General features: G+C 52.6%; 1 protein-coding gene across 1 annotated transcript; it reads right to left on the bottom strand.

The window, feature by feature from the left end:
• Positions 1-624: 624 nt before the first annotated feature.
• Positions 625-9,401, bottom strand: LOC144490318 (CREB-regulated transcription coactivator 2-like; the record flags this gene model as incomplete). Its single annotated transcript, XM_078208087.1, has 5 exons — positions 9,269-9,401; positions 6,541-6,651; positions 4,642-4,743; positions 2,526-2,587; positions 625-696 (listed from the first exon to the last, which is right to left on the bottom strand). Coding segments are annotated over exons 1-5 (464 nt in total), but the record flags the coding sequence as incomplete, so codon positions are not given.
• Positions 9,402-15,248: the final 5,847 nt, after the last annotated feature.

The raw sequence follows: 15,248 nt of genomic DNA, 5'->3' as shown, positions 1-15,248 counted from the left end.
GGGGGGAGAGAGAGGGGGGGGAAGAGAGGGGGGGAAGAGAGGGGAGGCGGGGGGAAGAGGGACCCAGAGAGGGGGGGGGGGAAGAGAGGGGCCCAGAGAGAGAGGGGCCCAGAGAGAGAGGGGGGGTGGAGAGAGGGACCGGGGGGGTGGGGTGTGGAGAGAGGGGTGACAGAGAGACACAGACAGAGTGACAGCCAGAGAGAGAGATAAGTATATTCACACAATCACCCCATGCACCCTGACTACTGCAGTGAGGCCCTGCCTCAGAATGGAGTCCAACTGAGACAACAACTCCATTGTCCCCCTGACGTTAGTGACAGATCTGCTGCTGACGGCCAGAATCTCCGTGTGGAACTTGCCAAATCCCATTTGCTGTGATGTGGGGAAAGGAGCAGAGAGCAGGTGTCACACGGGAGCCAGTGCTGCTCACTGTACTTTCCCCAGAGAGCAAGCAGCGCTCACTGGGAGCTCGCGGCCCTGGAAAGCAGCAGCGTGCGGAGATATCTCACTCCATCAGGCAGGCTGCATTCAAAACAGCCCCGGGGCTGAATGACTGAAGCGTTCCTCTACCCTGGCAGTGTGCAGTGTGTGTGGAGGGACTGCTGAGAAGGACAAACAGGTCACCTGTTCAGAGTCGAGCTCAATCCAAAGCGATGTCCTTTCTCCATTGGGAAGTTGCACCAAGGTGGGGCGTTCCTTAACGTGGGGGAGAAAGAAATAAACCACATTAAAGACATGGCTCTAACAGGATGGAGAGACAGGCCCCGGCACAGGGGAGTAGCGGAGGGGACAGAGACTCTGAATATTCACAAGAACTGAAGGGTGAGTGACAACACAGAGCAGCAAGAGTGTCACAGGCTGATATCAGAGCAAACTAGGGGAGAGAGAGAGGGACAGCGAGAGGGTGAGAGAGAGAAAGACACACACACAGGGAGGGGGGTCGGAGGGGGAGAGAGGGGGAGAGAGAGAGAGAGGGAGAGAGAGAGAGGGAGAGAGATTAGATACTCAGCGTTAATGAAGACAATCTCCCAAAGGCAGTGTTGGTCAGGGTCACAGGGAGTGAAGGTTTGGGATCTATCCCTATTCCGCATGTCCTTGCAGTCACTCACAATCAATCTCCTAAACCCTTTGCGTCATTCAGTGAGAGGGTGGTTCATGTGCGATGGGTGTTGGCTGGTGCTGGGGGGCAGTGCGGGAGGACTAACTGAGCCAGGATAATGACAGCTCATCGTCAGCCCTGTGCAACAGCACTGGCGGGGAAAGCAGTTCAGAGAGCCTGGTGCCAATGGACTGAGTGACCCAGTTGCAGAGTTTGTGTGGGGAAGGTGGGAGAGTCCTTCCTGCGAATCTTCAAAATGGGACTAGTTGCCTGCTGTGTAAAGTTGTCCCCGGTCATTGACAGGGGAATCCAGGCAAAGAACAGGAGTGGGACTGGAATGCAATCGGATTGCTGTTTCAAAGGGCTACCACAGGCACTATGGGCCAAATGGCCTCTTTCTGGCCTGCGTATTCTATCATCCGAACACGGTTCCCATTGACTGCGCGCCCAGAGACCAGGAACGGTACACTGAGCTCTCCCCTCCAGAGATGTGAGTGAAAATGAAGAGGTAACAAGGTAAAGCAAGATGCAGCAGGGGGCAGTCCACAGCCCAGAGGCAGGGAGAAAACAGAAGAACATCCAAGGTGCAGTTGCAGAGATGGCAGAAGGGAGAGAGAGGGAGAGAGAGGCCCAAGCAGAGAGGAATGGAAGAAGTTGACGCGTCTCGATCACATTCCAGCAGGGTAGGAACTGACGAGAGACCCAACCCAAGAGTAACGGTTGCAGACACAAGCCAACCCAGACAGGGGCAGTGGCAAAAGACTCAACAAGCCAGGAAAACACTCCAGAAACCCTGCGTCCAAACTTCCTCTTCGAAGACAAAAAGTGAGAAAGCGGGCTTAAGACCGTAATCACATCCACTCTGAGGGCTGGAGAGAGGAGGTAGTGTCTCAGTGACCGAGGGATCCCTGGGACACAGTGACAGTCCCCTGCCACTGTGCGACCGCCTCCAGCCAGGTCTGCGTTGCTGCCAGAGTTACTGCAGTCTATCTGGAATTATTTACAGCTGGGACAGCAAGGAAACTACCACAAGACTGCAGCTTCCAGCTGATCAGCTGGAAGGAGAGTTGGTACAAACACCAATGTTTAAGAACTGAACCATTGGTTCCAACAATCCACATGCCCTTATCGCCGGATACCACTCGTCAGATACAAACCACACAACCCCCATCAACCCGCACCCACCATCTTGCAAAGAACATTCACCATCTCACATCTGGTTACGTATCTGGTCAACTTTAAGTACCTACGTCTAAAATACAATTTGCAGCGGAAAAATTCCACTTAAGTATGACTTCAACCTCCCACCAGCAGGGGCGCTTCATCTGGACTTGTCTCTCTCAGAGACCTCCGTGCGTCAGGCAACGAATCCCAGCACCGCAACCCGAGACAAGAGACCAGGGAAATAGAACAGCAAACTCCTTACCTTCTCCAGCTGGTGTCCGGGGGTGGAGACAAGTAGGCAGAGCTATACGGAGAACTGTCGACGTGCACAAGTCAGTCAAGGAACTTAGCTCCAGGGGTTTGGGGGGGGAATAACTTTGGACACTGTACCCAGACTAGAAACTATAGGGATAGGGATGTTTTGCTGCAATTGTACAGGGCGTTGGTGAGGCCACACCTGGAGTATTGTGTGCAGTTTTGGTGTCCTTACCTTGATTAGAATCATACAGTACAGGAGGCCATTCGGCCCATCGAGTCTGTACCAACCACAATCCCACCCAGGCCCCATCCCCATAACCCCACACATTTACCCTGCTAATCCCCCTGACACTAGGGTCAATTTAGCACGGCCAATCAGCCTAACCTGCACATCTTTCGGACTGTGGGAGGAAACCGGAGCACCCGGAGGAAACCCACGCAGACACGGGGAGAACGTGCAGACTCCGCACTGACAGTGACTCGAGGCCGGAATTGAACCTGGGTCCCTGGCGCTGTGAGGCAGCAGTGCGAACTACTGCTTATCTGAGGAAGGATGTCCTTGCTATAGAGGGAGTTCAGCGAAGGTTTACCAGGCTGATTCCTGGGATGGCAGGTCTGTCCTCTGAGGAGAGACTAAGTCGGTTAGGATTATATTCACTGGGGTTGAGAAGAGCGAGAGGGGATCTCACAGAAACTTATAAAATTCACACAGGGTTCGACAGGGTAGATTCAGAAAGAATGTTCCCGATGGTGGGGGAGTCCAGAACTAGGGGTCATAGTTTGAGGATAAGGGGTAAACCTTTTAGGACTGAGGTGACGAGAAATTTCTTCACCCAGAGGGTGGTGAATGTGTGGAATTCACAGGAAGTAGTTGAGGCCAAAATGTCTGATTTCAAGAAGGAATTGGATATCGCTCTTGGGGCTAAAGGGATCAAGGGATTGGGGGAGGGGGAGGGGGGGAGATCAGGATATTGATCATAATGAATGGCGGAGCAGGATCAAAGGGCTGAATGGCCTCCTCCTGCTTCTAGTTTCTACGTATTACTTGAATGGAAAGAGACTGCGAGACGCTGTAGCACAAAGGGACATGGGGATCCTTGTTCAGGAGACCCAGAAAGCTAGCGTACAGGTGCAGAAGGTATGGGGGAAGGGGAATGGGAATGGAATGCGGGCTTTTAAGTAAAGAGGTAACGCTGCAACCGTACAAGGTAGCAGTGAGGCCACATTTTGAATATTGTGTACAGTTTTGGTATTGGGATACAGTGAAAAGTATTGTTTCTTGCACGCTAGACAGACAAAGCATACCATTCATAGAGAAGGAAAAGAGAGGGTGCAGAATGTAGTGTTAGCATTGAATGAAGTTACTGTGAAAATCCCCTAGTCGCCACACTCCGGCGCCTGTTCGGGTAACACCGAGGGAGAATTTAACACGGCCAATGCACCCTAACCAGCGCGTCTTACAGACTGTGGGAGGAAACTGGGGAGTAACTTCATTGCAGTGTTAATGTAACCCTACTTGTGACACTAATAAATAAACTTTAGAATAAGGGGGTGCTCATTTAAGACAGATTTCGGAAGAATTTCTTCACTCAGAGAGGTGGATCTTTGGAATTCTTTACCCCAGGAAGATGTGCAGGCCGAGTCCTTGAACATTTCCAAAGCTGAAATGGTTTTTAAATCAGTCCCGGAATTAAGGGTTGCAGAGATAGGGCGGGAAAGTGGAATTGAGTGCGAGATTGGTCATGATCTGATCAAATGGCGGAGCAGGCTCGAAGGGCTGAATGGCCTCCTCCTGTTCCTTTCTCTGATGGTCTGATCCAGGTACACTCGCATCGCTGTTAGGGAGTGAGTTCCAGGATTTGGACCAGACCACAATGGAGGGACAGTCAATAGAGTCCCTGCTCAGAGTGCTAAGCTACTTGGAGGGGAACTTGCAGATGTTGGTGTTTCCCATACTGGACTGCCCCCTGTCCTTCTCGATGGTAGAGGTGGCAGGTTTGGAAGGAGCCTTGGGCGAGTCGCTGCAGTGCATCTTGTAGATGGTGCACACGGCTGTGCGTCGGTCTTGGAGGGAATGAGTTAAGACGACGGAGCAGGACAACACCAATAAAAAAGGATATTTGTCGCCTGTGAGGGGACATCAGCCTCGCTCTCTGTACCCTTTCCACCAATCCGTGATGGCGGGTGCCACGACTGGAGTCCAACGCAGAGTTGAAGGGGCTCTGGAAGAGATTCAAAAATAAATCAACTCCAAACACACACAATATTCAGCGAGGTCATTAATTATCAGAGATTCTGGCCCACAAGCCCCAGCAGGTGAAGACACTAAACCAGATATCAATGTCCAAGTCAAAACACAGTGGACTGCTCCCATGGCACTGACCCTCCCACAGTGCGGCGCTCCCATGGCACTGACCCTCCCACAGTGCAGCGCGCCCTCGGCACTGACCCTCCCACAGTGCGGCGCTCCCTCAGCACTGACCCTCCCACAGTGCAGCGCGCCCTCGGCACTGACCCTCCCACAGTGCGGCGCTCCCATGGCACCGACCCTCCCACAGTGCAGCGCTCCCTCGGCACTGACCCTCCCACAGTGCGGCGCTCCCATGGCACTGACCCTCCCACAGTGCAGCGCTCCCTCGGCACTGACCCTCCCACAGTGCGGCGCTCCCTCAGCACTGACCCGCCCACAGTGCGGCGCTCCCTCAGCACTGACCCTCCTACAGTGCGGCACTCCCTCAGCACTGACCCTCCCACAGTGCGGCGCTCCCTCAGCACTGACCCTCCCACAGTGCGGCGCTCCCTCAGCACTGACCCTCCCACAGTGCGGCGCTCCCTCGGCACTGACCCTCCCACAGTGCAGCGCTCCCTCAGCACTGACCCTCCCACAGTGCGGCGCTGCCTCAGCACTGACCCTCCCACAGTGCGGCGCTGCCTCGGCACTGACCCTCCCACAGTGCAGCGCTGCCTCAGCACTGACCCTCCCACAGTGCGGCGCTCCCTCAGCACTGACCCTCCAACAGTGTGGCGCTCACTCGGCACTGCCCCTCCCACAGTGCAGCGCTGTCTCAGCACTGACCCTCCCACAGTGCGGCGCTCCCTCGGCACTGCCCCTCCAACAGTGTGGCGCTCACTCGGCACTGATCCTCCCACAGTGCGGCGCTCCCTCGGCACTGACGTTCCCTCAGCACGGACCATCCCACAGTGCGGCGCTGCCTCGGCACTGACCCTCCCACAGTGCAGCGCTGCCTCAGCACTGACCCTCCCACAGTGCGGCGCTCCCTCAGCACTGACCCTCCCACAGTGCGGCGCTCCCTCAGCACTGACCCTCCCACAGTGCGGCGCTCCCTCAGCACTGACCCTCCCACAGTGCGGCGCTCCCTCAGCACTGACCCTCCCACAGTGCGGCGCTCCCTCAGCACTGACCCTCCCACAGTGCGGCGCTCCCTCTGCACTGGAATGACTCTCGGATTTTGTTCTCAGGTCTGTGGAGTGGGTCTTGAATCCGTGATTCCAGGACGTGTTGTTTAAACGTCTAAGCAACACCTGACGTTAAATAACTGATTTGAAATTTCAACGAAATGAAGATGTGACGACTCACCGAAGACAGTGATCCCCAACCAAAGAGAAAATGTGCAAACATGCTCGGCAATCTTAGATTCAGAATCCCTACGGTACAGAAAGAAGCCATTCGGCCCATTGAGTCTGCACTGACCACAATCCCACCCAGGCCCTAGCCCCATAACGGCAGGTATTTACCCTGCAATCCCCCCAAAACTATGGTCAATTTAGCATGGCCAATCCACCTAACCTGCACATCTTTCAGACGGTGGGAGGAAACTGGAGCACCCGGAGGAAACCCACGCAGACACGGGGAGAACGTACAGACTCCACACAGACAGTGACCCAAGCCGGGAATTGAACCCAGGTCCCTGGCGCTGTGAGGCAGCAGTGCTAACCACTGTGCCACCGCGCCGCCCCAGCTCTGAACAGCTCGCCAGTGATTCCCACAGCGCGAATACCTGGAACTCGGTGGCGTTGTTGGAAATGGCGTTGACGTTTGGCAGCGAGCCACCGTAGTATGGCCCTCGAGTGTGTGACAGGCGGAGCTGGTGTACCTTCTGAGCCTGCAACTGGGGCAAAAAAAAATACAGGACACGTTTACGCAGTCACACTGGCACGGGGACAGGAAAAGGCAGAGGCGGCACACGGAGATGGAGAGGAGGATAATCAGAACACCCGCAAAAACTCAATCAAACCTCAGCTCCTCTTAAACCAGAGGGACAAATTCACACATTGCACTGTCCCAGAGCAAACACAAAGGCACATAGTGCAGCACTGGCAAAGTACAAACAGCAACAACAGAAACAGAAAGAGTACAACAGCAATCAGCTAGAATGGGTGCTGTAGGTCATTGGGTGTCTTTAAGACAGAGATAGATAGGTTCTGGATTAATAAGGGGATCAGGGGTTACAGGGGAAACGCAGGAGAATGGGGAAGAGAAAAATATCAGCCGTGATTGAATGGCGGAGCAGACTCGAAGGGCCGAGTGGCCTAATTCTGTTCCTGTCTTACGATCCATTCAGAAAACACATTTGGCCAAGATGCAAGCACGGCCAGCATTACAAACACAGTGAAGGGCTGTCCCCATCAAACACTCCCAGGACAGGTACAGCATGGGGTTAGATACAGAGTAAAGCTCCCTCTACACTGTCCCCATCAAACACTCCCAGGACAGGTACAGCACGGGGTTCGATACAGGGTAAAGCTCCCTCTTCACTGTCCCCCATCAAACACTCCCAGGACAGGTACAGCACGGGGTTAGATACAGAGTAAAGCTCCCTCGACACTATCTCCATCAAACACTCCCAGGACAGGTACAGCACGGGGTTAGATCCAGAGTAAAGCTCCCTCTACACTGTCCCCACCAAATATAACCTGTTGGACTTTAACCTGGTGTTGTGAGACTTCTTACCATCAAACACTCCCAGGACAGGTACAGCACGGTGTTAGATACAGAGTAAAGCTCCCTCTACACTGTCCCCCATCAAACACTCCCAGGACAGGCACAGCACGGGGTTAGATACAGAGTAAAGCTCCCTCTACACTGTCCCCCATCTAACACTCCCAGGACAGGTACAGCACGGGGTTAGATACAGAGTAAAGCTCCCTCTACACTGTCCCCATCAAACACTCCCAGGACAGGTACAGCACGGGGTTCGATACAGGGTAAAGCTCCCTCTACACTGTCCCCCATCAAACACTCCCAGGACAGGTACAGCACAGGGTTAGATACAGAGGGTAAAGCTCCCTCTATGCTGTCCCCCATCAAACACTCCCAGGACAGGTACAGCACGGGGTTAGATACAGAGTAAAGCTCCCTCTACACTGTCCCCCATCAAACACTCCCAGGACAGGTACAGCACGGGGGTTAGATACAGAGTAAAGCTCCCTCTACACTGTCCCCATCAAACACTCCCAGGACAGGTACAGCACGGGGTTAGATACAGAGTAAAGCTCCCTCTACACTGTCCCCATCAAACACTCCCAGGACAGGGACAGCACGGGGTTAGATACAGAGTAAAGCTCCCTCTACACTGTCCCCCATCAAACACTCCCAGGACAGGCACAGCACGGGGTTAGATACAGAGTAAAGCTCCCTCTACACTGTCCCCCATCTAACACTCCCAGGACAGGTACAGCACGGGGTTAGATACAGAGTAAAGCTCCCTCTACACTGTCCCCATCAAACACTCCCAGGACAGGTACAGCACGGGGTTCGATACAGGGTAAAGCTCCCTCTACACTGTCCCCCATCAAACACTCCCAGGACAGGTACAGCACAGGGTTAGATACAGAGGGTAAAGCTCCCTCTATGCTGTCCCCCATCAAACACTCCCAGGACAGGTACAGCACGGGGTTAGATACAGAGTAAAGCTCCCTCTACACTGTCCCCCATCAAACACTCCCAGGACAGGTACAGCACGGGGGTTAGATACAGAGTAAAGCTCCCTCTACACTGTCCCCATCAAACACTCCCAGGACAGGTACAGCACGGGGTTAGATACAGAGCTAGGCTCCCTTTGTCAGAACGTTATGTGTCAGGGCATGTGCCTCACTGTGTGTGAACATCTGTCTCATTCTGTGTCTCAGTGTGTGAGGGTGTATGTGTGTGTCCCACTCTGTGTGAGGATGTGTGTATCTGGGTATGTGTCTATCACACAGTGTGTATCTCACTGTATCCCACTCTGTGTGAGGGTGTGTGTCAGGGTATGTCTCTGTGTCTCACTGTCTCTGTGTTAGGGTGTGTGTCACTGTATGAGGGTGTGTGTCACTGTGTGAGCGTGTGTGTGAGGGTGTGTCTCTCTCTCTGTGTGAGGGTGTGTGTGAGGGTGTGTGAGAGGGTGTGCTCTCTCTCTCTGTGTGAGGGTGTGTCTCTCTCTGTGTGAGGGTGTGTGTGAGGGTGTGTCTCTCTCTCTCTGTGTGAGGGTGTGTGTCTCTCTCTCTGTGTGAGGGTGTGTCTCTCTCTGTGTGAGGGTGTGTGTGAGGGTGTGTCTCTCTCCCTCTCTGTGTGAGGATGTGTGTCTCTCTCTCTGTGTGAGGGTGTGTGTCACTCTCTCTCTCTCTCTGGGTGCTGTGTCCAGCCCCCGGGCTGGTAGTCAGGATGCGGCCCGCAGCCTGCGCGCTAGGCCCCGGGCTGGAGTGAAGGGGGCGGGCCCCCCCCGGGTCTTGCCCCCCCGGGGCGCTTACCCGCGAGTTGTTGAGCTCCATCATCACCTCCTCGAAGGCCGCCGTCTCCTCGGCCTGTTTCTGGTTGTGGAGGGCGATCTTCTCGCTGAATTTCCGCGGGTTGTTGCCGGCCGCCATGTTGATGGCGCTGCCCCCTCTCTCTCCCCCCCCCTCCCCCGGCCCGGCCTGGCCTGGCCTGTCACCAACCCCCAGCTCCCCTCAGCCCGAGCGACAACTCTGCTCCCCAAAGCCGAGCGGCCGTGGAGGCCAAACAGGCCGGGAGCGCATTAAATCCCGTCAAAACAAACAGGAGGAGGGAGAGAGAGGAAACTAAAAACCCTGCCCGACCGCCTCGACGCGCATGCCGGGATCTGTAGTCTTTCCCACCCTCTGACCCCATTCTCCGGATGTACGTCTGGACTACAACCCCCGGCATCCCCCGCGCGCAGCCGCTCGGAGCCGACTACATCCAAGCAAATGGCTGCTGGAGTCGGCTCCCAAAGGAAGTGACGCCAGTCCCCGCCCACCCTGGCTTCCCCCCGCGCGCTCTGCCTTCTGGGTGTTGTAGTCCCCCGCCGCCCTCCCTCCCCTGTTACCAGATGGGGAGAGTGTGGTGAGAAAAACTACAACCGCTTACAACTGCTACCAATCCACTTCAAGCCCAATTCTTCTGCACTGCTGTGGGGTTTTGGGGGGGGGGGCGGGAAGAGACACAGGATCACAGTGACCCAGGCCAGGAATTGAACCCGGGTCCCTGAAGCTGTGAGGCAGCAGCGCTAACCACTGTGCCACCGTGTCGCTGTGATTGCAGCATGCATTTTCCCTTTCCCCCCCCCACACCCCACTCCCCTTCCAAAATATGACCTGTACCTGTGGACAGCACAGTGGGTTAGCACCGTTGCCTCACAGCGCCAGGGACCCGGGTTCGATTCCCAGCTTGGGTCACCATCTGTGCGAAGTCTGCGTGGGTTTCCTCCCACAAGGGTGGCACGGTAGCACAGTGGTTAGCACTGCTGCTTCACAGCTCCAGGGTCCCGGGTTTGATTCCCGGCTCGGGTCACTGTCTGTGTGGAGTTTGCACATTCTCCTCGTGTCTGCGTGGGTTTCCTCCGGGTGCTCCGGTTTCCTCCCACAGTCCAAAGATGTGCGGGTTAGGTTGATTGGCCAGGTTAAAAATTGCCCCTTAGAGTCCTGGGATGTGTGGATTAGCGGGTAAATATGTGGGGGTAGGGCCTGGGTGGGATTGTGGTCGGTGCAGACTCGATGGGCCGAATGGCCTCCTTCTGCACTGTAGGGTTTCTATGATTTCTATGAGTCTGAAAGACGTGCTGATTAGGGTGCTAAATTCTCCCTCAGTGTACCCAAACAGGCACCGGAGTGTGGCGACTAGGGGAATTTCACAGTAACTTCATTGCAGTCTTAATGTAAGCCTTACTTGTGACTAATAAATAAACTTTGATGTGGAGATGCCGGCGTTGGACTGGAGGTGGACACAGTAAGAAGTCTCACAACACCAGGTTAAAGTCCAACAGGTTTATTTGGAATCACGAGCTTTCGCAGTGCCGCTCCTTCATCAGGTGAGTGGAGAGTTGAGTTCACAAACATGGCATGTATAGACACAGTAAGAAGTTTAACAACACCAGGTTAAAGTCCAACAGGTTTATTTGGTAGCAAAAGCCACACAAGCTTTCGGAGCTCCAAGCCCCTTGGTAGTGGAAGGGTCTTTTTCCGGCTGGAGGCCTGTGACTAGTGGTGACAACCCTGCCACAGCAACCTCTGCAAGACGTGCCGGATCATCGACACAGATGCCATCATCTCACGTGAGAACACCATCCACCAGGTACACGGTACATACTCTTGCAACTCGGCCAACGTTGTCTACCTGATACGCTGCAAGAAAGGATGTCCCGAGGCATGGTACATTGGGGAAACCATGCAGACGCTGCGACAACGGATGAATGAACACCGCTCGACAATCACCAGGCAAGACTGTTCTCTTCCTGTTGGGGAGCACTTCAGCGGTCACGGGCATTCGGCCTCTGATATTCGGGTAAGCGTTCTCCAAGGCGGCCTTCGCGACACACGACGGCGCAGAGTCGCTGAGCAGAAACTGATAGCCAAGTTCCGCACACACGAGGACGGCCTCAACCGGGATATTGGGTTCATGTCACACTATTTGTAACCCCCACAGAGTTTCACTGGCTGTCTTGTCTGGAGACAATACACATCTTTTTAGCCTGTCTTGATGCTCTCTCCACTCATGTTGTTTTGTTTCTTAAAGACTTGATTAGTTGTAAGTATTCGCATTCCAACCATTATTCATGTAAATTGAGTTTGTGTCTTTATATGCTCTGTTTGTGAACAGAATTCCCACTCACCTGAAGAAGGGGCTTGCAGCTCCGAAAGCTTGTGTGGCTTTTGCTACCAAATAAACCTGTTGGACTTTAACCTGGTGTTGTTAAACTTCTTACTGTGTTTACCCCAGTCCAACGCCGGCATCTCCACATCATGACTAGTGGTGTTACGCAGGGTTCTGTATTGGGACCTCTGCTGTTTGTGATTTATATAAATGATCTGGAAGAAGGTGTAACTGGGGTGATCAGTAAGTTTGCGGACGACACAAAATTGGCAGGACTTGCAGATAGTGAGGAGCATTGTCAGAAGCTACAGAAGGATATAGATAGGCTGGAAATTTGGGCAAAAGAAATGGCAGATGGAGTTCAATCCAGATAAATGCAAAGTGATGCATTTTGGTAGAAATAATGTAGGGAGGAGCTATACGATAAATGGCAGAACCATAAAGGGTGTAGATACGCAGAGGGACCTGGGTGTGCAAGTCCACAGATCCTTGAAGGTGACGTCACAGGTGGAGAAGGTGGTGAAGAAGGCATATGGCATGCTTGCCTTTATAGGACGGGGCATAGAGTATAAAAGTTGGGGTCTGATGTTGCAGATGTATAGAACGTTGGTTCGGCCGCATTTGGAATACTGCGTCCAGTTCTGGTCGCCACACTACCAGAAGGACGTGGAGGCTTTGGAGAGAGTACAGAGGAGGTTTACCAGGATGTTGCCTGGTATGGAGGGGCTTAGTTATGAGGAGAGATTAGGTAAACTGGGGTTGTTCTCCCTGGAAAGACGGAGGATGAGGGGTGACCTAATAGAGGTGTATAAAATTATGAAAGGCATAGATAGGGTGAACGGTGGGAAGCTTTTCCCCAGGTCATAGGTTCAAGGTGAAGGGGGGGGAGGTTTAACACAGATATCAGAAGGACATATTTTACACAGAGGGTGATGGGGGCCTGGAATGCGCTGCCAGGCAAGGTGGTGGAGGCGGACACACTGGGAACGTTTAAGACTTATCTAGACAGCCATATGAACGGAGTGGGAATGGAGGGATACAAAAGAATGGTCTAGTTTGGACCAGGGAGCGGCGTGGGCTTGGAGGGCCGAAGGGCCTGTTCCTGTGCTGTATTGTTCTTTGTTCTTTGTTCAGGTGAGTGGGAATTCTGTTCACAGAACTTCTTACTGTGTTTACCCCAGTCCAACGCCGGCATCTCCACATCATATATAGACACAGCCACAATTACAAGATAATGATTGGAATGCAAATCTTTCAGGATCTTGTCTGCTTTCTTGCCGCTTGGTAGAAACTTGATGCCACGATCCTCTTGGAGATCCTCCCCACTTCGACCATTATCTTGTAATTGTGTCTTTGTCTATAGCATGCTTGTGAAGAAGAAGCAGTCTCACAACACCTGGTGTTGTGAGATTTCTCACTGTGACTTGAGAAAGTATGTGGACCCCTGGAAGAATGTGTAGATTTTATTTGTTTTATTATTGTCACATGTATTGGGATACAATGAAAACTATTGTGCTATGCAAAGCATACTGTTCATAGAGTACATGGGGAGAAGGAAAGGAGAGGGTGCAGAATATAGTGTTAGACAAGGTGCAGAGAAAGATCAGCTTAAATTAGGTCCATTCAAAAGCCTGATGGCAGCAAGGAAGATGATGTTCTAGAGTCAGTCAGTACGTGATCTCAGACTTTTGTATCTTTTTCCTGGCAGAAGGTGGTGGAAGAGAGTGTGTCCGGGGTGCGTGGGTTCCTTAATTATGCTGGCTGCTTTTCCGAGGCAGCGGGAAGTGTAGACGGAATGTAGTAGGTGGAATGTAGAATGTAGTCACTTATAAATATTCAATTCTGCAGAAAGGGTAGCAGAAGCATCCTCCAAATCATTCTGATTAGTCAGTGCTCACAACACCCACTGCATTCCAGCCTCTTGGCACTGTACCTGCTCTTTCCCATTGCTGTGATTTGTTTTTTAAAATACAAGTCTCATAAACTCATTGCCAGTTTTCTATCACAATCTCAGTAGATACCCACCCATTCTCCCTTCCTCCTTCCCTGCCTCAACCTACCGCTCTGTTAGATTCCAGCCCCTATCTCTGGTCTTCTATGCTTCTCTCTGTTTTGGTTCTCAGCTAACTCACCTGGCTGAATAAAGGTTAAATAAGTGAATAAAATAAATATAGAATCATAGAATCCCTCCAGAGCAGAAGCAGGCCATTTGGCCCATCGAGGCTGCACCGACTCTCTCCAACAGAGCATCTTATCCAGATCCTATCCCCATGAATTTGTGCCATTAATCTACCTAATCTACACATCTTTGGACACTGAGGAGCAATTTAGCACGGCCAATCCACCTAACCTACACATCGTTGGACACTAAGGGGCAATTTAGTATGGCTAAGCCACCTAACCTGCACATCTTGTGACACTTGTGGGCAGCACGGTGGCACAGTGGTTAGCACTGCTGCCTCACAGCGCCAGGGACCCGGGTTCGATTCCTAGCTTGGGTCACTGTCTGTGCGGAGTCTGCACGTTCTCCCCGTGTCTGCGTGGGTTTCCTCCCACAGTCTGAAAGATGTGCTGGTTAGGATGCATTGACCCGAACAGGCGCCGGAGTGTGGCGACTAGGGGGGTTTCATTGCGGTGTTAATGTAAGGCTGACTTGTGACAAATAAATAAACATACTTACTTACTGAGGGGCAATTTAGCATGGCCAATCCACCTAACCTGCACATCTTTGAACACTGAGGGGCAATTTAGCATGGCCAATCCACCTCACATCTTTGGACACTAAGGGACAATTTAGCATGGCCAATCCACCTCACATCTTTGGACACTAAGGGACAATTTAGCATGGCCAATCCACCTCACATCTTTGGACACTAAGGGACAATTTAGCATGGCCAATCCACCTCACATCTTTGGACACTAAGGGACAATTTAGCATGGCCAATCCACCTAACCTACACATCGTTGGACAGCTTAGCAATTCTCACTTACAACAACAATCTGACCAAGAGGCTAAAGCCACAGCAACAGAAACGACACAATCCAGGAGATAATTAAGTTATTGCAGAAGGTCAGTACTCAGGTACAGCACAAAATTAAAAAAGGCAAATGGAATGTTGGCATTTATTGCAAAAGGGCTGGAGTATAAAAGTAGGGACGTGTTGTTGCAATTGAGGCGGGTACAATTTTGTCTTTTAAAAAGCGTTTAGACAGTTACATGGGTAAGATGGGTATAGAGAGATATGGGCCAAACGGGGGCAATTGGGACTAGCTTCGTGGTAAAAACTGGGCAGCATGGACAAGTTGGGCCGAAGGGCCTGTTTCCCTGCTGCAAATAAAGAACAAAAGAACAAAGAAAATTACAGCACAGGAACAGGCCCTTCGGCCCTCCAAGCCTGCACCGACCATGCTGCCTGACTAAACTAAAACCCCCTACGCTTCGGGGGACCATATCCCTCTATTCCCATCTCATTCATGTACTTGTCAAGACGCCCCTTAAAAGTCATTACCGTATCCGCTTCCACTACCTCCCCCGGCAGCGAGTTCCAGGCACCCACCACCCTCTGTGTAAAACATCTGCCTCATACATCTCTTTTAAAACTTGCCACTCGCACCTTAAACCTGTGCCCCCTAGTAATTGAC

Source organism: Mustelus asterias, unplaced genomic scaffold (genome assembly GCF_964213995.1).
Source record: "Mustelus asterias unplaced genomic scaffold, sMusAst1.hap1.1 HAP1_SCAFFOLD_3146, whole genome shotgun sequence".
Lineage (NCBI taxonomy): Eukaryota > Metazoa > Chordata > Chondrichthyes > Carcharhiniformes > Triakidae > Mustelus > Mustelus asterias.
The sequence above is the reverse complement of the archived record's forward strand: the minus strand, read 5'-3'. Positions and strand labels throughout refer to the sequence as shown.